Raw genomic sequence first — 26170 nt, 5'->3', positions numbered from 1 at the left:
AAATCCCATTGTCGCTCCTTCTCTTCTGAGCCCTCTAGTTCACCCACAAAGCACTTTACATCCACACATGAGGTATTTCCTTACTCAAGAGAAATTGGGTTACATATTTTAGGGGGCTTTTTCTCATTGTACCTCTTGAAAAATAAAAAATATGTGTCTACAAGAACATGTTAGTGTAAAAAATGAAGATTTAGAATTTTCACCTCCACTTTGCTGCTATTCCTGTGAAACACCTAAAGGGTTAACCACACTTTCTGAATGTGATTTTGCATATGTTGAGGGGTTGAGTTCTCATAATAGGGTCCATTATAGGGTATTTCTAACATAAAGACCCTCAAATTCACTTCAAAACGGAACTGGTCCCTGAAAAATTCAGATTTTGAAATTTACTTGAAAAATTGGAAAATTGCTGCTATACTTTGAAGCCCTCTGATGTCTTTAAAAAGTAAAAACATGTCAACTTTATGATGCAAACATAAAGTAGACATCTTATATATATGAATCAATATATAATTTATTTGGTTTGTCTATTTTCCTTACAAGCAGAGAGTTTCAAAGTTATAAAAATGCAAAATGTTCTAATTTTTCAATTTTGGAATTTTTCATGAAAATTTACGACTAACATAAAGTAGAATATGTCACAAAAACTATCTCGGAATAATATTCATAAGTACAAGCATCCCAGAGTTATGAATGCTTAAAGTGACAGTGGTCGGAATTGCAAAAAATGTTCTGGTCCTTAGGGTCAAAATAGGCTTGGTCCCCAAGGGATTAATGAAAAACTGCCACACTGCCGAGTAGCTACCCCGGGCACAGACTTCCCACTTCTGCCACCATGCTGACTGCCAACCATGCTTTCACCTTGCTGATTCAGCTGCTGCCTCACAGGCAACCTGCAACCCTCTTCCACTGATGATGATGAAGCCCCTTCTGCACCCAGCTCCCAAGTACGATCGGATTCATGATCATCGAGTTTTGTTTGCACGTCACTGATGTCCTCCTCAGATTCCTCAACAGTTTCTGCTACAGGAGCCTAAATGCTTGCAACACACCTCTCCTCATCACTACTTGCCCACCTAGCGGAAGAAGCGGCGGATGTCACCTCCACTTCTTGGCTGGGCAGTGGCTGTTGACTGTCCTCTAGTAGATCGTCCTCACTAAATAGTGGAGCTGAACCACAGCATATAATACTTCTGTGGGAGAGGCAACTGCATAGGACAGAGGTAATGGGAGGACAGGGACTGCTCCTGGGCCAACTGAGGGTTGTGTCTGAGAAACCCACCGACTGTTGACTGGATGACAGAGTTAACCAATCGATGACGGCAGATGGGTTGATGGTCGTGACACGACCGCAAGCTGATACCAGGAGCTCAGGCCTCTCGCTGCGACTTCTGCTGTCGCTAGCCCCTAGTCTGCTGTGACCTATGCCTGCGCCTGATGAATTTAGCCCTCTGCCACTCCTCTGTGCATGTCCTGGCACTTCTCTGCCTGACATAATTAGTGCGTATATGAGGGGAGGACAATACGCTCTACTACGCTTAAAACAGTATTTGTCTAGAACAGCAGCAGGTATGTACTTTTGCCTGGCCTTTCACAGAAACTAGGCCCTTAGGACTATAACAGGAACAAAATGGTACACCACGTAGATGTACATACGTGATATGCACTTATGAGGGAATAACAATACTCTCCACTACACTTAAAACAGTAATTGTCTAGAACAGCAGCAAGTGTGTACTTTTGGCTGGCCTTTCACAGTAACTAGACCCTTAGGACATTAACAGGAACAAAATGGTACACCACATAGATATATGTACGTGGTATACACTTATGAGGGCAGTACAATACGCTCCACTACACTTACAACCGTATTTGTCTAGAACAGCAGCAGGTGTGTACTTTTGGCTGGACTTTCACAGTAACTAGCCCCTTAAAACTTAAACAGGAACAAAATCTTATACCACCTATGTACGCACAGGTTACACTTAATAGAGGAAATTGCGCTCTGCTATGCAACCTGTATTAGGCACAAATAGCAGGTGATTATGGCTTTTAGTGCTCTGTGTAACCTAACTGGCTGGCTACGATTAGCTTTTCAGTTGTTGTACACACCAGTGGTGCAGCACACAGTCGCTGTGTAGTACACCGAAAATTGCACTCTCTCTCTCAGTCTCTCTCCCTTCCCTATCAGTGCTTCTAGGCTAGATTTGGGCTTGAAGTGAATCGCTGCTGTAAAAAGGATTTTCTGTGCAACACACACTGCTCTCTGTCCCTCTCTCTATCTGCAATAAACGCTTATGTGACTGGCCTCATGATGGCTGCCATTTATATAGGGCTGTGACATCACAGGGGTGGCTTGCTGCTGATAGGTTGCATGCTGCATGGGATTCAGGGTCATTCCGCCTACCCATCTTCCCACCTTCCCAGAGTTCCTTTCCCCATGTCCTGACATGTGGAGCCGCCATCTTAGATGCCCTGGAGCCTGGACCGCACTAAATGGAGTATAATGAAGTGATTTGTGCAATCAAATTGTGGCGATTTTTGGATTCGTTGCATAGCAAATTTTTCCTGAAATTCATAACGAATTTGGATTGGTCTGATTCGATTCGCTCATCCCTAATATTAATAAGCTATAAGTTAAGCACTTTGTACCAGTGTTCAAATTGCTCCTGTGAAGTTCTCTATGATACCATGAATTTGGCTTAATGTTTCTGAATAGTTTTTAGTACAGAAATGAGTATGGCAAACCTACAATTCCGGCCAATTCCGACTTAGATCCATAAGTGCTAGAATAAACTAACTATAAACCTACAACCAGCACTCAATAAGAGTCTAAAAGTATAAATTCAAAAAGTGACAAAACTTTGTTCTAAATAAAGTTTTGTCACTTTTTGAATTTATACTTTTGGACTCTTATTGAGTCCTGGTTGTAGGTTTACAGAAATGAGTATGGGTTCGGTAAACTTCAATATGAGTTCCATAGTGTATTTTGGTACTGTGCAGTTTCTGATTTATTTTCGCCTTTATTATTAGTATTGCTCGCGAATATTCGCAATTTTTTTTTTTGTTTTTTGTTTTTTTCACAGTACACATCACAGTGATCATCCCTCTCTGCTTCCAGCTTATGTGGTGTAAGAAGGCTCTAATACTACTGTGTGAGACCGGTGTGCGAATTTTCGCATATACGAAAATTTGAATATGCTAATTTTCGCATATGCGAATTTTCGATTATGCTGACTTTTGTATATGCGAATTTTCGCATATGTTCATTTTCGCACACGCGTATATTCGCATATGCGAAAATAAAACGAGAATATTACGAATATGCGAATATTCGCGAATATCACGAATATTCGTCCATATATTCGCGAATATTTGCGAATTCGAATATGGCCTATGCCGCTCAACACTATTTATTATAAGTCATAATTGCCAGCAGTTTAGGAAGGAAAATCATGGCAAGGTACTATATACATTGTAGATGTTTAAGCAGCTTCATATAAGCAGATGTCATTTTTGAGCATTCATTGATTTCTATAGGGTAAATTGCCACCCATTTGTCATCTGATGGAGCATGGCAACTCTCTGTCCATCTCTTTGTCCCCTTATCTTCAGTTACTATGTGGTACTAAAGACTTGCTTTTTGGTGACAAAGTATTTTCTGAGAAACTATAGCTAAGGACAAGAGAACAACTACGGCTGCAAACTCAGGAGAGGACATTTTCTCCTAATAAGATATATTCAAAAATGTCATGTATACACATGCACTATGGAGTTCAAAAAATAATAATATAACTACAGCTATACTTGAAAGAGAAGCATATTAATCTGATATTCAGAACTTTTTGTATTGATATTATGCTGTGATATAACTGTTAAGCATTATAATTTCAAAGTACAAATTGCACTATGACAGTTTTATGAGTTGAAAAACATGTTCTTATTACCGTTACCATGAGTATAAAAGTTAATATCAATTGTCTCCTTCACTGGCACCTACAAATGTGCTTTGTTCATAGTTTTCAAGTGACACTTTAATAAATACTTATTTTCATCTATCCTTTAAATGTATGCTTTTCACAAACTCAGAGTTATATTCCTATATATTTTATAATAAAGCTTTATTATTTAAATGCCAAATAGGAAAATTATAAATATAAATTTAGATGTCATTACTAGACTCAAAGAAGGCATACCAGAACAGGTAGTACTGGCATAGTTGTGGTTAGTTTATTATGAAAATGTTATCATTAAAACAATGTCCTTCCACCTTGAAAATCTTTAAAGGGGTACTCCGGTGATAAACATCTTATCCCCTATCAAAAAGATAGAGGATAAGATGTTAGATCGCGGGGGTCCCGCTGTTGGGGACCCCCACTAAAATGTGTGGCTTAGATTTTCTTCCTCCCCACCTATACTCCAAAAATTTTTTGATGGGGGTTCATTCCTCCTCACATTTTAAGACCCTTAACCCTTAACCTTCCTGTATTTCTTGTTCAAACTGGTTTTGGTTACTTACAAATATTCATCTCAAAGGCTGCTTGGTTTTGTGTTTAAGTAAATTATAAAAGATTAAAGTAAAATGTACTTACTATATGTGAATTATTTGTATTACTGCTATTACATTTTTTGTTTGTGTATATTTAATAAACAGTACTAAACAGAGTATGTGTGTAATGTCATAAAATCTAGCTTTACTAATGCTCTGTTTCTGTATGTGCCTCAAGGGCTACGATGATGGCTTTGGAGAGGATTATGATGAGCAAAGCTATGAGGATTATGAGAACAATTACTCAACACAGCTACAGAGGTATGTATTCTTAACCACTGCATCAGGTCCTGTAAATAACATGTATCTTACCTGGAAGTATTTCTCTGAGTTGCTACTATTATTTATGTTAACCTTAGAAGTGAATATTTAAACAGTGTAAATGAGGAAATAAAAAATTAGAATTTATTATTTCTATATAGTAATACAAAAGAGTATTTGCCCCTCTTCCAGTTGTCACATGGACAGTACATTTCTCTGACCTTGTGGTTTCTGGGTAGAAACTCTGTAATGATAGTTTCTTTCTTTGGGTAGTAGATATAGAGTTAAAAGGGTTATCCAGGAAAAAGAAAAGTTATATATCAACTGGCTCCAGAAAGTTAAAAAGACTTGTAAATTACTTCTATTAAAAAACCTTAATCCTTTTAGTACTTATGAGCTGCTGAAGTTGAATCATTCTTTTCTGTCTAAGTGGTCTCTAATGACACCTGTCTCGGGAACTGTCCAGAGTAGAAGCAAATCCCCATAGCAAACCAATTCTACTCTGTGCAGTTCCCGAGACAGGCCAAGATGTCAGCAGAAAGCACTGTTGTCAGACAGAAAAGAACAACTCAACTTCAGCAGCTCATAAATACTAAAAGGATTAAGATTTTTTAATAGAAGGAATCTACAAATCTGTTTAACTTTCTGGAGCCAGTTGATGTCTAAAAATATTTTTTTCCTGGAAGACCCCTTTAACATGTCTGTCTGAATCATCAGCTGACTGCTATGGTCTAGTACAGTGGTTGTATGGGGAGTGGAAAAGATATTGCCTCCTTTTCTGCCCTGCTTGGGTCAAAAATATAGCTTCCGAGAAGAGAGGGGGCAGGTACCAAAGCATGTGCAGGCAAAACCATACAATGACCGCAGTTTGGTTACTGCCCCCTCTGTTCCCCAGACAACCTATTTAAACAGAAAGCAACTCTGCAATGTTATGGGTTTTGTTTTTATTGTGTTCATTCTGCAACATAAATAACATATTAACTTTTACTTTTCTGTTGGTAAATATGATAATTGTGATACAATACTTTTTGGAGTTTTTAAATGTTTCAGTACTTTATCACAGTAAAAATACTTTTAAATTTGTTTATATTATTTCTCAAATATTATTGTTTTGGCCATATTCTGATATATAAATATAACTTTAAATGTCTCCATTAAGAAAGCTTCATTTTTATGACATGACATTTTTTGGGAGGCAGAATGAACAAAAAAATTGCATTTGTAGCATTGTTTATTATATTATTATTTTATGTATTTATCATTTTTATGGCATTCACTATGCAGGATTGGCATAGATGCAAGGGTACCAATTATGTATGAAGGTTTTTTCTATTTTTTTTTTTCATTTTAGTTTGTTTTTAGTTTGTTTGTCTTAATAGGGGACTTGGCCATCTAATTAATTGATCACTGGTATAATACACTGCAAAACTGCCAGGGCTTAACCCCTTCAGGACCAAGCTCATTTTGGCCTTAAGGACCAGAGCGTTTTTTGCAAATCTGACCACTGTCACTTTAAACATTAATAACTCTGGAATGCTTTTACTGATCATTCTGATTCCGAGATTGTTTTTTCGTGACATATTCTACTTTAACATAGTGGTAAAATTTTATGGTAACTTGCATCCTTTCTTGGTGAAAAATCCCCAAATTTGACGAAAAAATTGAAAATTTTGCATTTTTCTAACTTTGAAGCTCTCTGCTTGTAAGGAAAATGGATATTAAAAATACATTTTTTTTTAATTCACATATACAATATGTCTACTTTACGATTGCATCATAAAATTGACGAGTTTTTACTTTTGGAAGACACCAGAGGGCTTCAAAGTTCAGCAGCAATTTTCCAAATTTTCACAAAATTTTCAAACTCAATATTTTTCAGGGACCAGTTCAGGTTTGAAGTGGATTTGAATGGTCTTCATATTAGAAATACCCCACAAATGACCCCATTATAAAAACTGCACCCCCCAAAGTATTCAAAATGACATTCAGTAAGTGTTTTAACCCTTTAGGTGTTTCACAGGAATAGCAGCAAAGTGAAGGAGAAAATTCAAAATCTTCATTTTTTACACTCGCATGTTCTTGTAGACCCAATTTTTTAATGTTTGCAAGGGGTAAAAGGAGAAAATTTTTACTTGTTTTTGTAGCCCAATTTCTCTCGAGTAAGCACATACCTCATATGTCTATGTTAATTGTTCGGCGGGCGCAGTAGAGGGCTCAGAAGCGAAGGAGCGACAAGGGGATTTTGGAGAGTATGTTTTTCTGAAATGGTTTTTGGGGGGCATGTTGCATTTAGGAAGCCCCTATGGTGCCAGAACAGCTAAAACCGCCCACATGCCATACCATTTTGGAAACTAGACCCCTTGAGGAACGTAACAAGGAATTAAGTGAGCCTTAATACCCCACAGGGGTTTCACAACTTTTTGCAAATGTAAAAAAAAAAAAAAATATATCTAAAATGCTTGGTTTCCCAAAAATTTGACATTTTTACAAAGGGTTAAATCAGAAAATACCCCCCAAAATTTGAAGCCCAATTTCTCCCAATTCAGAAAACACCCCATATGGGGGTGAAAAGTGCTCTGCTGGCGCACTACAGGTCCCAGAAGAGAAGGAGTCACATTTGGCTTTTTTGAAGCAAATTTTGCTCTGGGGGCATGCCTCATTTAGGAAGCCCCTATGGTGCCAGGACAGAAAAAAAAACCACATGGCATACCATTTTGGAAACTAGACCCCTTGGGGAACGTAACAAGGGGTAAAGTGAACCTTAATACCCCACAGGGGTTTCACGACTTTTGCATATGTAAAAAAATATATATATTTTTTACCTAAAATGCTTGGTTTCTCAAAAATTTTACATTTTTGCAAAGGGTTAAAGCAGAAAATGCCCCCCAAAATTTTAAGCCCAATTTCTCCCGATTCAGAAAACACCCCATATGGGGGTGAAAAGTGCTCTGCTGGCGCACTACAGGTCTCAAAAGAGAAGGAGTCACATTTGTTTTTTGGAAGCAAATTTTGCTCTGGGGGCATGCCGCATTTAGGAAGCCCCTATGGTGCCAGGACAGCAAAAAAAAACACATGACATACCATTTTGGAAACTAGACCCCTTGGGGAACGTAACAAGGGGTAAAGTGAACCTTAATACCCCACAGGGGTTTCAAGACTTTTGCATATGTAAAAAAATATATATATTTTTTACCTAAAATGCTTGGTTTCTCAAAAATTTTACATTTTTACAAAGGGTTAAAGCAGAAAATACCCCCCAATATTTGAAGCCCAATTTCTCCCGATTCAGAAAACACCCCATATGGGGGTGAAAAGTGCTCTGCTGGCGCACTACATGTCTCAAAAGAGAAGGAGTCACATTTGGCTTTTTGGAAGCAAATTTTGCTCTGGGGGCATGTCGCATTTAGGAAGCCCCTATGGTGCCAGGACAGCAAAAAAAAAACACTTGACATACCATTTTGGAAACTAGACCCCTTGGGGAACGTAACAAGGGGAAAAGTGAACCTTAATACCCCACAGGGGTTTCAAGACTTTTGCATATGTAAAAAAATATATATATTTTTTACCTAAAATGCTTGGTTTCTCAAAAATTTTACATTTTTACAAAGGGTTAAAGCAGAAAATACCCCCCCAATATTTGAAGCCCAATTTCTCCCGATTCAGAAAACACCCCATATGGGGGTGAAAAGTGCTCTGCTGGTGCACTACAGGTCTCAGAAGAGAAGGAGTCACATTTGGCTTTTTGGAAGCAAATTTTGCCCTGGGGGCATGCCGCATTTAGGAAGCCCCTATGGTGCCAGGACAGGAAAAAAAAACACATGACATACCATTTTGGAAACTAGACCCCTTGGGGAACGTAACAAGTGGTAAAGTGAACCTTAATACCCCACAGGGGTTTCACGACTTTTGCATATGTAAAAAAAATATATATTTTTTACCTAAAATGCTTGGTTTCTCAAAAATTTTACATTTTTACAAAGGGTTAAAGCAGAAAATACCCCCCAAAATTTGAAGCCCAATTTCTCCCGATTCAGAAAACACCCCATATGGGGGTGAAAAGTGCTCTGCTGGTGCACTACAGGTCTCAGAAGAGAAGGAGTCACATTTGGCTTTTTGGAAGCAAATTTTGCTCTGGGGGCATGCCGCATTTAGGAAGCCCCTATGGTGCCAGGACAGCAAAAAAAAATCACATGGCATACCATTTTGGAAACTAGACCCCTTGGGGAATGTAACAAGGGGTAAAGTGAACCTTAATACCCCACAGGTGTTTCACGACTTTTGCATATGTAAAAAAATATATATATTTTTTACCTAAAATGCTTGGTTTCTCAAAAATTTGACATTTTTACAAAGGGTTAAAGCAGAAAATGCCCCCCAAAATTTGAAGCCCAATTTCTCCCGATTCAGAAAACACCCCATATGGGGGTGAAAAGTGCTCTGCTGACACACTACAGGTCTCAGAAGAGAAGGAGTCACATTTTGGCTTTTTGGAAGTGCTCTGGGGGCATGCCGCATTTAGGAAGACCCTATGGTGCCAGGACAGCAAAAAAAAAAACACATGGCATACCATTTCGGAAACTAGACCCCTTGGGGAATGTAACAAGGGGTCAAGTGAACCTTAATACCCCACAGGTGTTTCACGACTTTTGCATATGTAAAAAATAAAATAAAAAAATCACTAAAATGCTTGTTTTTCCCCAAATTTTTCATTTTTACAAGGGGTTATAGCTGAAAAATTACCCCAAAATTTGTAGCCCCATTTCCCTTGAGCAAGGAAATAACCCATAAAAGCACGTAAAATGCTTTGCTGGTGAACTACAGGTCTCAGAAGGGAAGGAGCAAAATTTGGAGAGAGAATTTTTTGGGGGCATGTCGGATTTAGGAAGCCCCTATGGAGCCAGAACCCCGGGAACCTGCTGAGGTATTCATCTAGGGGTATAATGGAAATTTTTTTAAGTTTTGTTTAGGGGTTTAGCAAGATAGTGAAAATAAAACTATACCTGCCAAGGTATTCATCTAGGGGTATAATGGAATTTTTTTTTTTGTTAAGGGTTTAGCAAAATGTTGAAAATATAAAACTATACCTGCCAAGGTATTCATCTAGGGGTATAATGGGAATTTTTAGTTTTATTAGGGGTTTGCCAATTAGATTTTTTTTTAATAGTTTAGTGGAGAAAAAGGGGGAAATAAATGAATTGCTCACATGTCATTCCAAGGGTGCATTGGGTAGAGTTATCCAAAGTCATTCTAAAAATAATTAAAGGGGACAAAATTAGATATCATATGTTGTGTGATAGATTTTAAAACAGTCTTCAATGCACAGACCGGGTTTGTGGGGACATGTCTCACAGTGGTATATAGTGCATTTTCTAATGCCACGCTTGGAGCACACCCGACACCGCTTCTGTTGCCTACTCCCCGATTCTCTACGGGGAACTACCGCAGGAAAATGTTGCCCTGGAACTATTCTGTTCTCCGATCCTGTGGCTCTGCTTTCCTCCCCTTCCGGATCCCCAAACAGAAAGTCCTTAATAACATTTTTCTGGAATTGCAGGTATGTGCATGTATTTCCTGCACGTTTGTACACCACAAATGAATTGTACATGGTAATTTGGAAGAGGTGCAGTGCCAATTTTTTATACCAGGTCTTAGTTTTGCGTAGGGCAGTGTACGGCTGCAAGGCCTGATCTGACAGATCCACCCCTCCCATGAACTTATTATAGTCCTGGATACACACCGGTTTAGGGGCACTCTCTGTGGTACCACGGACTTGGACAGGGGTGGATCTGTCTGGGTGTAAGGTGGTTAGTACAAGAACATCACGCTTGTCCTGGTACTTCACAAGCATCATGTTGTCCTTGCACACAGCCTTGCTTTCCCCCTTCTTCAACTTTTGCCGTACAAAAATTTTAGGCAGATCCCTTTGATTTCGCCTGATGGTACCACAGGCCACAGTCCCCTTGGCAAACAGGCATTGTAGTAATGGGACGCTAGTGTAAAAATTATCAAGGTAGATGTTATACCCTTGATCTAGCAGGGGGTGAACTAGATCCCATACTATTTTTCCCGTTGTTTTTAGTACGGGGGGACACTCTGGGGGCTCTATTTTAGAGTCTTTCCCCTCATAGACTCTGAATTTGTGCGTATAGCCGGTTGTGCTCTCGCACAACTTATAAAGTTTTACCCCATACCTGGCCCGTTTGTTAGGCAGGTATTGCCTAAAGTGCAACCTTCCTTTGAAGTGCACAAGAGATTCGTCCACTGCAATCTCTTTTTCTGGGGTGTAAACTTCAGAAAATTTTTGATTTAAATAATTAACAAGGGGCCGAATTTTATATATGCGATCAAAATTTGGATCACTGGGAGGTGGACAATTTTCATTATTAGCATAATGTAGAAATTTGAGGAGTTCTTCAAACCGATTCCTTGGCATGACCGACCGGTACAGTGGAGTATGGTAAAGCATATCATTACTCCAATAGGAGCGAATTGTGGGCTTTTTAACTATGCCCATGTTAAACAAAAGGGCAAAAATTTTTTTGAGCTCTAGTGCATTGGTTGGCGTCCATTGATAAGGCCTAGCATGATATGCCTGTGGATTGGCCGCAATGAATTGCTCAGCATACCGGTTGGTTTCCTCCACTATCAAATTAATCAGCTCTTCTGAAAAGAAGAGCTGAAAAAAATCAGCTTCTTTCAACCCCACGGTGTCAACACGAATGCCTGCAGTGGCCACAAACTCAGGCAAATTGGGTATAAAGTTTGAAGCTGGAGCCCACTCAGAGATGGCACTAGGACCTGGCTCAATATTGGTACTAGGACTGGTACTAGGACCTGGCCTAGGGCGGTGGCGGGGAGGTTCCTCGTCAGAATCAGTGGAAGAGGAAGAAGAAGAGGGCAAATATAACAACTCTTCACCACTATCTGAACCAGAGGAAGATGCCAAGAAGGCATATGCCTCCTCAGTGCTGTACATGCGACGCCTTGACATATTGGATGACACTATAAGTGGCGAAGTGTCTCTGATGTACAACACTAGAACAATATTTTTTTTGTATTTTTATATATTTTTTTTACTTTTTTACTTTTTTTATAACAACGGAAAAACTGAAACAAAAAGCGCCACTAGAACTAAAAAAAAACAGCGGCGAACTGTCACTGCTGTCACTAATCAGTGACGCACCAGGAAAAAACGTAACAGGGTAGTATGGAGGTGTGCAAGGTGGTGATGGGATGAAAGGGTGACAGTCACTTCAGGGGCACTGACAGTATTTTATATTATTCTTCACTGTCACTGTTATGGTCAGTGACAGACTTCAATTTCTTCACAGCTGATGAATGAATGAATGAATGAATGAATGAACGAATGAATGAATGAATGAACGAATGAATGAATGAATGAACGAATGAATGAATCAGCAGCAGGATAAGGGGCACTGATGGGCACTGAAACTTTATTACTGTACTGTACTGTAGAATGTAACTATATTCAGTTACAGTTACAAGTTACAATCTTCACTGCAGCCTGTCAGATCACACAGGCTGCAGACTTCAGACAGGGAGGACAGCAATTGGAAGGGGCACTGCTGGGCACTACTGGAGACTGATGGGCACTGCTGGGCACTGATGGGCACTACTGGACACTGATGGGCACTGATGGGCACTAGACTGTCACTGTTATATTCAGTGACAGTCACTAGGATCTTCACTGCAGCCTGTCAGATCGCACAGGCTGCAGACTTAGGAGGCAGCAGATGGGCACAGATGGGCACTGGGGGGCACTGCTGGGCACTACTGGGGCACAGATTTATACAAGACTGTCACTGTTATATACAGTGACAGTCACTAGGATCTTCACTGCAGCCTGTCAGATCGGACAGGCTGCAGACTTCAGACGGCGGCAGCAGCAGCAGGGTAAGGGGCACTACAGGGGGGGTTCTTTTACTTCCACTTAAATTTTTAGCTTTTAGAAAAGCTTTTTAACACTCTTCTGTCTTCTGTCTTCTGTCCTAACACTAACACCGGCTCCGATCGCTGTTCAGAACGAACTGAAAGCTTCGGAGCCGGTGTTATTGTAACAAAGACACTGATACACTGTGATTGGTCCACAGGGACCAATCACAGGGCTCTAATCCCAGGACCAATTACAGATGGTCCTGGGATGTCAAGCAGAACTTGTCTCCCGCCGCTGGGCACGGGATTTCTGCCTGTTAACCCTTGCGCTGCTGTGCAGCGCCGGGTTAACTGCATGTCATTTATAAACGCCGGGATGCGCGAACGCACTGCACAACCCGGCGTTTATATATGACATTCTGCGCAAAGGGGTTAAAGGGAAACTGACAGGCTGTTTCCCCACACTAAAACCCAATATACAGTACTTGGTTACAGTGCAAGTGAACAGTAGTGTTGAGCGGCATAGGCCATATTCGAATTCGCGAATATTCACGAATATATGGACGAATATTCGTCATATATTCGCGAATATTCGCATATTCGTAATATTCGCGTTTTATTTTTGCACAAGCGAACATTCGTGAATGCGAAAATTAGCATATGCAAATGTTCGCCTATGCGAAAATTCGCACAGTAGTATTAGAGCCTTCTTTACACCACATAAGCTGGAAGCAGAGAGGGATGATCACTGTGATGTGTACTGTGAAAAAAAATAAATAAAAAAATAATAAATAAAAGAATATTCGTCATTACGAATATATAGTGCTATATTCGCGAATATTCGCGAATTCGCGAATATGCGATATTCGCGAATAAAATTCGCATTGCGAATATTCGCGAGCAACACTAGTGAACAGGAGTAAAATGAGATATCAACTACTGAAATTGGTGTGAGGATATGGCCCCTGTTGTTAGAATGGTAATTGTGTTTAGTGCACAATAGAGGCAGGGAGCCGGCTTGCCAAGCGGCATGGAGAACAGAAGCAGGGAAGCTCAGTAAGCCAACTCCCTGCCTCGATTAGCAATGGGGCCATGTCTTCACAATGCAGGGATTCATTTCAGTAAGTGATACCTTTTTTTTTACTCCTCTTCACCCACACTATAGCCCAGTGCATTGTAGGTGATCAGCTGTCAGTTGTCCTTTAATAGAGGTACTAGGATGGCAGACATGGTGGGGGGGGGGGGCTTTATTAGACATTTGGTTGCGATTGCAACCTGTCAACACTCTTTATGGTGTCATGGGGGTTAGGATGATGGTTTGAAATAGGTAATTACTTCCCCCTGTCTAATTGCTATTCACTGCAAAATCTAAGGGATAAAATCTTTGAATCTGTGCTATCTCCATTTCCATCAACTGTGTCAGGTGCTCTATATATTGTCATTAATCGTGCAGGTACAGTAGCAGTACTCACAAGAGGAACCTCACTTTTTCATCACAGATCACATTTACTACATTAGCAAGCAAAAGATACTTAAATGGGCACTGTCAGATACGAAAACTTTTTATATGTTGTACATCTTGGCAAAACAAACCTTTCTAATAGAGAAGAGCGAATCGAAGCAGACAAACCCAAATTCATTACGAATTTCATGAAATATCGCATTTGCAACGAATGTGAATATCGCCGTGATTCTATTGCACAAATCGCTTCATTAAACTCCAATTACTGCGGTCCAGGCTCCAGGGCATCTAAAATGGCGGATCTACATGTCAGTACATGGGGCAATGAACGCTGGGAAGGTGGGAAGGCAAGGCAGGAAGGGAAGTAAGCGGGATGACCCTGAATCGCATGCAGGATGCAGTCACCCCTGTGACGTCACAGCCCTATATATTCGGCAGCCATTTTGCGGCTCGTCATTTCATTCATTACACTGCAGAGAGATAGGATGGACATCGCTGTGTGTGTGTTACACAGAAAAGCTTGTTGCAACAGCTTTTCACCTCTTAGTCACCTCAGCCTTCTGTAGGAAACAGAGCACAGTGTTTTTGCACAGAAATTAATTCTTACTGCAGCCATTAACCCTCAGTCACTGTAAACAGCATTGTAGAGAGAGGGGCGGAGAGCTTTGTGTTGCCTCAGCTGCACAAACGTTTTCACAGGAGGGAGAAATATTTTTTACGGCAAATCTGTGTCTTTGTTCGACAACAACTGGTCTGCTGGTTATACTAGTCTGTAGATGGTATAATCCATACCCAACAGTCCATTCCTAATAGTATTTGAGAGGGTCTTTTTGCAATTTTGGCTTTAGTACACAGACTGTGTGCTCCAGCATTGTTGTGTAATGCTGGTGCTGTGCTCAATTTTTTTTTTTTTGCATGCTGTAGCACATTTTTCTGCCCTCATAAGTGCATACCCCATACCAACAGCTAAGTGTTGTACTATTTTGTACCTGTTAATCTGTCAAGGGCCTACATACTGTGAAAGGACAGACAAAAGAAATCAACGGCTAGTGTTTTACTCCAATACGTTTATTAAGCGTACTGTAGCGCATTTTTCTGCCCTCGTAAGTGCATACCACATACCTACATCTAAGTGGTGTACTATTTTGTGCCTGTTAATCTGTCAAGGGCCTATATATTGTGAAAGGACAGCCAAAAGTAATCACTGGCTGGTGTTTTACTCATACGCATGATTAAGGGGGTGGCCCCCGCAACGTAGTGCGGCAGGCTGGAGCTGAGGCATTAAACATCTTACCTGTTTGGGATGTAAACCATAGTGCCCCATGATATTTCCAAACAAGATTGAAAAGAAATATCTTATGTGACCGTAAAGAAATCATGCAATTAAAAGAAATCTGCAAGAAGACCAGACAATGTGGTTGTAATTTATTACACGTTTGTTCATTCACATATATATGTGCTCGCCGCATGCTATCCAGGTATGCTTTACTAAATGTGCCTTTTTTACACCCACTGAGAGGGAGAGACTTTCTCAGGGGCGCACCTGAGGAAGTCACTTGTTAGTGACGAAACTCATGGGGACCTTTTTTGGGAGGACACCCACTCCCAAGACAGCGTGACGTATCTCTATTCTCTCTCCTGTCTGTTCACTTTACTATATTTGTTTACAACTATATAGCTGCTATTGTTTACTTTGTTGCAGTTGATATACTTTGCTATGGGGTTTTATCCTCCTGCTTTGATTGTGAACCTTAATATATTTATTTAGAGATATAGATGCTGTTTATACTACTTGAATGTATTGTGCAATATTATGGGGGCTGCAGGTTTGTGATGGAGTTTTGTACTGTATTACTGAGATCCAGTGTTTGTCCCTTGGGGGAGCTTCCAGGTAACTGGGGTTCCCCTCGGTGGCTGAGGGTGGCTCGCAGTTTGTGCCCCCTCATTTTAAATGCTTTTATAATGTGAGGCTATTTCTTTGTGATCTACATAATAAAATTGTTGCTTTCATAATAATTGGTGTGCACCTTCTTTGTGCCTGTGCTTTTCTCTTTGTTAGTCTTGTATGTGTATCAGTGGCATTGGTAGCATCCACGTGGTCATATTGGGTAGAGCCCACTGTTGTTTGATTAGACCAAACAAATTTAAGGCACTGCTCCCCAGTTGCAAACATTCCTCCACATCAGAACTTTTTTCACCCACCTTCCTCACCGGGTACTGGTATTGCCACCTACCGCACCACTCTGTCACCGGGTCACTTTCAGGACTCCTGATGCTGCTGCTGCTGCCACCTCATGGCTGTCTCATTCAGCCATTATATGGTATCTTCTCATGCTTCAGCCAACTCCTGGCTGTGCCATTCAGGCACTGTGTGGTCTCCTCATGCTTCAGCCACCTCCAGGGCGTGCCATTCATCCACTATATGGTCTCCTTATGCTTCAGCCACATACAGGCTGGGCCATTCAGCTACAATATGGTCTATTCATGCTGCCACAAACTCCAGGCTGTGCCATTCAGCCACTATATGGCCTCCTCATGTTTCAGCCACCTCCAGGCTGTGCAATTCAGCCACTATAGGGTCTCCTCATGATTCAGCAACCAGGCTGTCATTCAGGCAATTTATGGTTTACTGATGCTGCTGGTCCTGGTCCTAAATTTTTTTATGGTGGCACTAGCTACTATAAATCTTCAATTGAAATTTCAAAATTCATCTTTTAATCTTAGGAATTGTGAAGCCCTAGTGTCTACTCATGCTGCTGCCAGCTCCAGGCTGTGTCATTCAGCAACTATATGGTCTCCTCATGCTGCCAACACCTCCACGCTGTGTCATTTAGCCACTATATGGTCTCCTCATGCTGCCAACAACTCCACACTGTGTCAGTTAGCCACTATGTGGTCTCATCATGCTGCCAACACCTCCACGCTGTGTCATTCAGCCACTATATGGTCTCCTCATGCTTCAGCCACATCCAAGCTGTGTCATTCAGCCACTATGTGGTCTCCTCATGCTGCCAACACCTCCACGCTGTGTCATTTAGCCACTATATGGTCTCCTCATGCTGTCAACACCTCCACGCTGTGTCATTCAGCCACTATATGGTTTCCTCATGCTGCCAACACCTCCACACTGTGTCATTCAGTCACTATATGGTCTCATCATGCTGCCAACACCTCCACTCTGTGTCATTTAGCAACTATATGCACTCCTTATTCTGCCAACACCTCCACGCTCTGTAATTTAGCCACTATATGGTGTCCTCATGCTGTCAAAACCTCAAGACTGTGTCATTCAGCCACTACATGGTCTCCTCATGCTTCAGCCACATCCAAACTGTGTCTTTAAGCTACTATTTGGTCTCCTCATGCTGCCAACACCTCCATGCTGTGTCATTTAGCCACTATATGGTCTCCTCATGCTGCAAACACACTTCAACGTTGTGTCATTCAGCCACTATATGGTCTCCTCATGCTTCAGCCACATCCAAACTGTGTCATTCAGCCACTATATGGTCTCCTCATGCTGCCAACACCTCTACGCTGTGTCTTTCAGCCACTATATGGTCTCCTCATGTGTCAGCCACATCCAAGCTGTGTCATTCAGCCACTATATGGTGTCCTCATGCTGCCAACACCTCCACGCTGTGTCATTCAGCTACTATATGGTCTCCTCATGCTGATGCCACCTCCAAGCTCTGCTATGTGCCGCTCTGTGGCAGTGATTCTAAAAGCTATGCCTGTAATTTGCATGTCATACTGAATAACTGTATTATTTCACTACCCCAGCACACTCCATATGCATGTTAGAACAAATCAAAGTGTTTTACACCCCTATTGAGGCTCTCTGTAGGCCAGAAATAGCCGTTTTTAATATAGATTCACCGCAAATAAATTCGGATCAAACCAAGTTTTTTGGAAAAGTTCGGCGAATTGGTTGAATCAAATTTTTCAAAAGTTTGCTCATCTCTACTTTCTAATATACTTCTTATGAAAATTGGATTTCCTTTTTATACAAGTCATGGCTTATAAAATCATGGCTTTGTCCAAGCTGAAGCACAGACATGTACAAAGTCCAGTAAGTGAGGGTGGGCTAGCACTCCTCTGTGCTCTCTCCTGTCTGATAGCACTCCTCTCTGCTCTCTCCTGTCTTATAGTACTCCTCTGTGCTCTCTCCTGTCCAATCAGACACAGAGGAGTGCTAGCCCACCCTCACTTACTGGACTTTTTCCATGCCTGTGCTTCAGCTTGGACAAAGCCATGATTTTATAAGCCATGTTTCTATAAAAAGGAAATAACATTTTCTTATGAAGTATATTAGAAACGTTAATGTTTTGCCAAGATGTACAAAATATAAAACGTTTTTTAATTGGACAGTGCCCATTTAACACAATATTATACTATGCAAAAATAAGGTAAATAGGAAAAAAAAAACATTAGCGGTCACCAATACAAGACTGTCACCCACACATGTTCCTGTCCAAATGGAGTGACTAAATTGTATATAACCAACAAGAGATAACAAGACAAACGTTTACAAACTTCACTAGTTTCCTGTAGCTATTATAGCATATATTTAGCATTTTACATATGAGTGTTGTTAATTATCAACTTGTAAATGAGAGTTTTGTCTTTAGTAGTTTAAGTAGTGGGTTTGTGATTAGAAGGATTTAGTGTCAGTGGTAATGTATTTCTTATTCTATGCTTTCTTATCCACATTTAAAACGCCACTCATAATAAGAATATTTCATACAAATTACTTTGAAGACCTCCTCTGTTTGCATTCTTCTTAGCTTTAAAGCCTTACATGATGCTGGCTTCTTCCTGTGATATTGCGAAGTACGGGTTTTCATACTTTGAACATACAAAGGCAATTATTGATTAAAGGCTTAATAATACGGTGTATAAATGCTAATTACAATACAGAATTAGAAGTCTATGTTTTCACCCCTTATCTGCATTGTGCATCACAAGCACAGTTACCTAACACAAAAGAAGTTAAATCCTGCAAGTAAGTTAAGTACATCCACTTGCTTTTCTGTTCTGCTGTTCAGCAAAATCTTAAAACATTGCTTTAATAACAATCTTTACATCACCAGGGAATAAATATATTGAACATTTTGCCTTTGTGATAGAATCCTTGTAATACAAAGAGAACCTTGGGTTTTAGGTTTTAGCAGTCGAAGCCATAGCACAAATGATCAATCAATCAATGGTTAAGCTTTCCAAATAGGGAATATAATTATTTTTTCACAAAAACCATACATCACAGACAAAAATAGACTCTAAAACACACATAATTATTCATCCCCCCTCCCTCCTTCCCCTACCAGCTGTTTCCCACAATAATTACCCTAACCATTTACCCCATTCTGTACTAATTTTATGTACATTTTTCTTTCCTTTAAGATTATTTCATAACTTTTGATTTTTTTTTTTTTAACCACGTTTCTCCATTCTTATACTTGGAGCCGTTGGCGCAAACCATCTTTTAAAGGATAAGAATTTTTGTTATCCCTAACAGTTTCAAAATAATTTGATTATTTTAAATTTTTTTCAATCCTATTCCCAATCCTATTCCCAATGTAGCCATTCTGGCATTAAAATCTACTTTTACTTTTAGTTCTATTATTAATCAATCTACCTTCCACTAATTCGTAAACAGTGCCCTCCCCACAGTCTAATTCAGTGTAAAAAAATTTCAACATATCTTCATCCATCCCCATAAACTCTTGCTGTGCAGCTATGTAATACCATTTTTAAATTGGATTCCCCCTTCCACCTTCTTTTAATGATGGACTAAGAAGTTTATCTCTCATGCGAGTGTGCTTCTGTCCCCATATCAATTCCTTAATTTCCCTCTGTAACCCTTTAAAAAATATCCCTTATCCATATAGGTGCATCTCTAATTATGTGTAATGACATTGGAAGTATTATCATCTTTGTCAGTAATACTCTTTCTGCCATATTGATGGGTAGTTTATTCCAAATTGGGGTTTTCACCCCTTATTTTTCCTATAAGTGGTTTCACATTCAATTATGTAAATTCCTCTATTTTACCAGTTATTTTTGCTTTCAATAAGTTTTTATTAACATTTTAAAAAATAGATAATGAGCATACAATGCAGTGACAGACGCAGCTGTCTAAAATAGAATCAGATGGTCAATTAGAAAACAAAAGGTTAATTAGAAAACAATAAGGTTCCAATAACAGACAATAACTAAAGACATTCAACTTTAGTCCACACAACGATAACTATCCAAGAAACATTGTTCTCGGGTGCGTGCAATTATAGAATACATCAGAGTAATAGCATCAGAATACAGGAAACCAAATATCTGCGTGTTACCCAGAGATGTCAAAACATATATAGGTATGTACAGTTAAGGGCCTAGTGCCAAAATGCTAGGAGTGGAAAAACAGGAAGAGACGTAGAAATATAAACCTGACTCAGAATTTGACCAGTAAAGTAACTAAATATCTTTGCAAAAAGGGGAAGAGTGCCACAATGCCCATCTCTCATCAAATCTTTTCATATGTCCTGAACATATGGGTAAAATGTTTTCATATCAATAGGTAGTGTTTAGTTTTTGTATGAGCACATCTCTTGTAGGGACATTAGGGGGTTTCCAGTGACTAGTAAGAGATAACTTGGCCACAACACATAATATGCAAAAGAAATTATCTAAACATTGTGGGAATACAATTGGACCCCAGGAACAGTAAAACCAGAGAAGGGGACAAATCTATGGAGATGTGAAACAAACCCTCCGCTAGGCGCTTGCAGTCATTCCAGAGATAGGAAATGATTAGGCATGACCATAGAGTATGTAGGATAGTACCCACTTGGCCGCAACCTCTCCAGCATCTGGCTATTTTGTCTGGGGTAAAGTACCACCGTAAAATGGTTTTATATGCTGATTCAATATGGGAGGAGCACTGCAGGGCATGGTTGATGCACTTAAAAGCACTTTTCCAGTCATCAGGTTCTAGTGACAAGGCCAGATCCCGCTCCCAAAGCCTCAGAGGGTAGGATTTTTTGCAAACGTCAGACTGCGAAAGAGCGGAGTAAAATGGCCTTCCTGTCCTTCTCTTACGAACCGGCATACTTGGACAGCCTTTGGGCACTTGCAGGTGCAGTTTTCAGGCAATATAAGCTGGGTTGAGCCATCTGTAGGAGCTGGAGAGATGGAGCTCTATTAGCTAGCAGCCATCCACCAAGGCAGCCAGGCCACGCCCCCCTCTTTACCAGTTATTTTTATCCCCAAATATTCAAGACTTTCTCTTTTTTAAGTTGTTGGTATACCCTCAGTGTTAACCTGCCTCCCTTCCTCCAATAGCAAAAGTCCCAATTTACCCCAATTTATCATAAAGCCTGATAAGTGACCATATTCTTCTATGAGACCAATAATCTTCATAATTTTATACTCAGGGTCTTTAATAAAATAACTATTTCATCAGCATATACCAACACTCGTTCCTTAATTCTGTTAATACCAAATCCATCAAAAATATCTTTCTCTAATTTTCTGCACCAGCGGTTTCACATGCAAGGCGAATAGTAGAGGGGACAGCGGACATCCTTGTCTTGTTCTCCTCTCCGGTCCAACCATACCTCCTGTAACTCTGTTGTTCAAATAGATTTTTGCTTTTGGGGAATTGTACATAGTTGTCACATTTCTCAAAAACTTCTTCCCCATGTTCATATGTTGTATTATTTTAAAGTGGAATCCCCACTCCACCCTGTCAAACACTTTATGCGCATCTAGCCACCGGATGGAGTGCCCCCCTGGGTCTGGATTTTAAGGAATATTAAGGAATACCCTTCTAATATTGCTATATATATTTCTACCAGGAACAAATCCCTTCTGCTCTGCTCCTATTAACTTAGTGAGCTTGGCAAATATCTGTTGGTCTGTGTTTAGGAGGGAGATTGGGCTAAATGCCTCCATCTCTATATTGTCCCTCCCTTTATTTTTGGTATCAAAGTGATTATCGCTTCCGACATTGATGGTTGTCAAAAATTTATTTGCTTTCCCTGTTTTTTTTGTTGTTTTTTTTTGTCCCCTAAAGAATTGTGCATGCAGAGCCTTCTCCATAACCAATTTCTTATATATTTCACGTTGATATGTTACTTTTCCCCAGTTCTCTATTGTTGGTGCTCCTATTTCTTTTCCCCTTCTGATTATGGAGCACACTAACATAGTATGGGCATCTAGGTTCATAGGTCACTTCCCTAATTTCTTCCAATGCTGAATTATTAACAAGCACATGGTCTATTCTAGATGCAGTTTTGTGCAAGGCATTAAAACAGCAATACACTTTTTTCCCTGGGTGGAGTTTACGCCAAGCATCAACCCAGCCGATTTCTTGACACCATTTCTGCAATAGCTTCCTACTCCCTCCTATTTCATTTATTTGCCAATCCAATTCCCTGTCCATTACACAGTTGAGGTCCCCGAGAACATGGAAATCCTGATATTCCTTGTCCTCCATAAATTCCAATAATGTCCTCAGGACCTCAACTGTGAATGAAGAGGAAATGTAGGTGAAGGCCAGAACTACCCTTTTTCCCTCCCAGATACTGTGCAAAAAAGACAAATCTTCCTCTTACATCCTTTACTGAATTTTACACCTTAATATCGACTCTACTGTGTTTCACAGGACGAGTAATTAGAAAATGTGGAGTGGTATGACTTTATACACCATCGGCGTCCTAATAACCCTACTGTTTCTTTTGTTTAGTGGGTCTCAATAATACATACAATTGTATATTCTATTGAGCATTGCTACTCGCTTATTCTTTTCCTTAACCCCTCTTAAATTCCACACTACAATTGCTTTATCTTTTTTTTTATACATATCCTTAATCTTATTGCTATTGCCTATTTCCTTCATATGACCCTTTGTCTTATCGCCTATGCAGAAAAAGGATAAACCCCGGCTGGCTTCCCTCCCTCCCCACTTGTTGTTCCATGCTATATACACAAATCTCTTAACTTCACTTACTCCTACCCTGCTCCTTCCATCCTTTTGCCTCCCCGCCAACTCCCACAATTAGAGATTAACTGATAAACTGTAACTCCAACCATTTACTCGCATCTGCCACTGAATAAAAAAAGGGGGTCATGCCCTCACACATAATCCTCAATCTTGCGGGGAACAGAAGCAAGAATTGAATGCCAGCCTGATGTAGCCTCTTTTTTTTACCAAAGAGAATTACATTCTTTTCCCTTGTGTAACCCTAGAAAAATCGGGATAAAAATATACATTTGAATTCCCCACCGCTACAGCCCCTTTTTCCCGGGAGAGTCTAAGCAGCTTATCCCTATCCTGGGAACATAGCATCTTGATCAGTAAAGTTGGTAGTCCAGGTAATGGTTTCCTTTTGGGGATTCTGTGAGCTCTTTCCACATGAAAAAGTTGTGAGAACTCTTCTACACCAAACATTTTTTTCAACCATTTTTCTATAAATATGACAGTTTTTTTCCATCTCTTCCCCTTCTGGGTGGCCTACTATCCGGTCTTCTAGGTCCGCAATATTCCCTTGAAGCTGTTTATTCATTTTTTAGCAGCATATTTCTGGTTGGTGCACCCCTGTAATTAATATTATGTAAGATGTTAATTATCTATCCTTGCCATATCCAGTGTATGATGTGTAATGTCCCACTTTCATACCTTTGGATAAGATCTGTCGTGATTCCACCCGTTTAACGACACATTACTTTTGGGAGTTGCTGCAGCCTTCTTTCAGAGAGGAGTGAAAGTTGTTATGTGGTATCCACGGTACCCTGCAGTCCAATTCTGGGCCCATATTTAGCTGGAAGAAAGAAAAAAAAAAGGATGTGTAACTGACGACACTGTTCATTTATAAAATTTCCTTATGGTTCCATGAACATAGACTAAATATTTAGAGGGGTGGAAGGGATGAGGAGGGTACATAACTATTGATCAGTACAGTTTGAATCTGTAGGCAGACGGTATTCAAACTGTGTGGCTATATAGCTAAATGGCTCCAGCCACTTCCCCACCTTACTCCATTTTGCACAAAAGTCCAACTCAGACTCCATTTTAGAGTGGCTCTTTGAGACTACTATCTCCTCCAAACCTGTTCATCATTCTTTTGTAACCATATAGCTTTATCTCATCACAACAGGCCTATATTCTCATGTGAGGAGCTGTAGACAAATGGTTCTTAAACTGTGTGGCTCCAGCTGTTTCCCCCCCGTACTGCCGTTTACACATAAGTCCATCACAGGCACCATTCTTTGGAGGCTCTTTATTATTACGGCTGCTGTCTCCTCCTGAATCCGAATTAAATAAATAAATAAAAAAGAAGAAATTGTTTATGCCCATTTCCATGCCTGGCACCCATAACTTGTAAGTCACTTACTGCTCCTTCTCGGCCGGTGTGTCACACATCTGAGGCTGCCGCACCAGACCCTGGTGTCTTCCGGGATATCACTCAGTTCATGTGGCTCCCACCTGCCGGAGCATCTGCACTCTCGTCTCTCTGGCAGAGGAGGACTGATCCAGAGAAAGGAAAACACGGGGGGGGGGGTGATGTGGGGCATCGCAGAATGGAGGGCACCCAAACATGTCCCTCCTGTCGCTTTACCTGCTTCCCATCCAACACCACTGAGTCTCTGACGGGCATGCTCCAGGTCCATTTTCTGTGCGTCGGGGGGGGGGGGGCACACCAACCATCCGGAAACACACCATATCTCCCAGTCACAAAGTACGTTGAAAGGTCAGGGCTCAGGATCTATAGAGCGGGGAGGCAGTTTGGGGGGGGGGTACCAGAGCAGGAGCTGATGACCTTACATCCTGTCGTCACGTGACTGTTACAACTCTACTCTTCTGTTTTATGGTCATGTCATATTATATTGGTCGATTACCTAAGCCAAAATCTCTCAGAACTTAGGTTATCAAATGTAAGGTTACAAAATCCTTCTAAAGTTCAAGAAAAATTAAAGAATAACATCACATGGGTTGAAATAAGATGTGTTGTAGATCAGAAGATAGACATTATTATACCTAATGGCTATAGCCCATGTCTAAAAAAAAAATTCTAAAACATAAGTGTTAATAATAAGTATAAAAGGGACATTTATTTTTGTGTAGTAAAATTGACAGTTCTCTATGGTACCTTATGGTACCTCTGTTATTGGAACATATACAGGTAAAACTCAAAAAATGTCAATATCGTGCTAAAGTCCATTGTATTTCATGAATGCAACTTAAAAGGAAAGGAAGCATGAAGTGCTCCAAAATCTCCTGGTAGACGGATGCGTTGACCCTGGACTGAATGAAGCACAGTGGACCAACACAAGCAGATGACATGGCTCCCCAAATCATAGTAATTTGGGGGGGGGCTTTGGGGTTTTCATGACCTGTAAGCCAAAATTATCACAATTATAACATATCACAGCTTGAGCTATCTTGCTTTGCATGTAAAGAGTCTCTCTCATATATTAGTTTCACCTTTTAAGTTGCATTACTAAAAGAAATGAACTTTGCACAATATTCAAATTTTTCGAGTTTCACCTGTAGAGAGTCAGATCACTGTTTTTTCTTGTCGACCTGAATATAGAAGTGACCTATGTTCAAGAGTGGACTATGTTCTATTTGTTGGTCAAAGCCTCTTTAACATTTACATTCTAGATTGTATTTGGTTCCTTTTCATTGCAGTAATATAAGTGAACTCTTTTGCTCCAGACGCACATCAGATCCTTTACCACATAGCTCCCCTTGGGCAGTACTGAGACATGCTTTATTGCAAGCAATTAACCTATTTTATTTCTCTGCACAAGTTTTAGACCCCTTTATTAACAGGTTCAATAAACTTGTTACTTTTTATAGATCAAATTAAGTAAAGGTTAGATAAAATGCAACCACAGTTCACATATTTCATCCAGAATCTCGTCTCAGCAAGAAATGCAGTTGTCAGACAAAGTCAAAGGCTGGATTCTATGGCACATAACATATAATAAATGACACAAATAAGATG

At 40.2% G+C, this 26170-nt stretch overlaps 1 protein-coding gene across 4 annotated transcripts in view; it reads left to right on the top strand.

Annotated features, from left to right (window-relative positions):
• Window positions 1–26170, top strand: part of KHDRBS2 (KH RNA binding domain containing, signal transduction associated 2) — a 495176-nt gene that overhangs the window by 340332 nt on the left and 128674 nt on the right. For all 4 annotated transcript variants that reach the window (XM_056565801.1, XM_056565800.1, XM_056565799.1 and 1 more), the window contains one exon: window positions 4728–4810. In XM_056565801.1, coding sequence (XP_056421776.1) covers window positions 4728–4810 — 83 coding nt within the window. The remainder of the gene's footprint in view (window positions 1–4727; window positions 4811–26170) is intronic.

Source organism: Hyla sarda, chromosome 3 (assembly GCF_029499605.1).
Source record: "Hyla sarda isolate aHylSar1 chromosome 3, aHylSar1.hap1, whole genome shotgun sequence".
Taxonomy (NCBI): domain Eukaryota; kingdom Metazoa; phylum Chordata; class Amphibia; order Anura; family Hylidae; genus Hyla; species Hyla sarda.
This window is presented reverse-complemented; position numbering and strand designations above follow the sequence as displayed.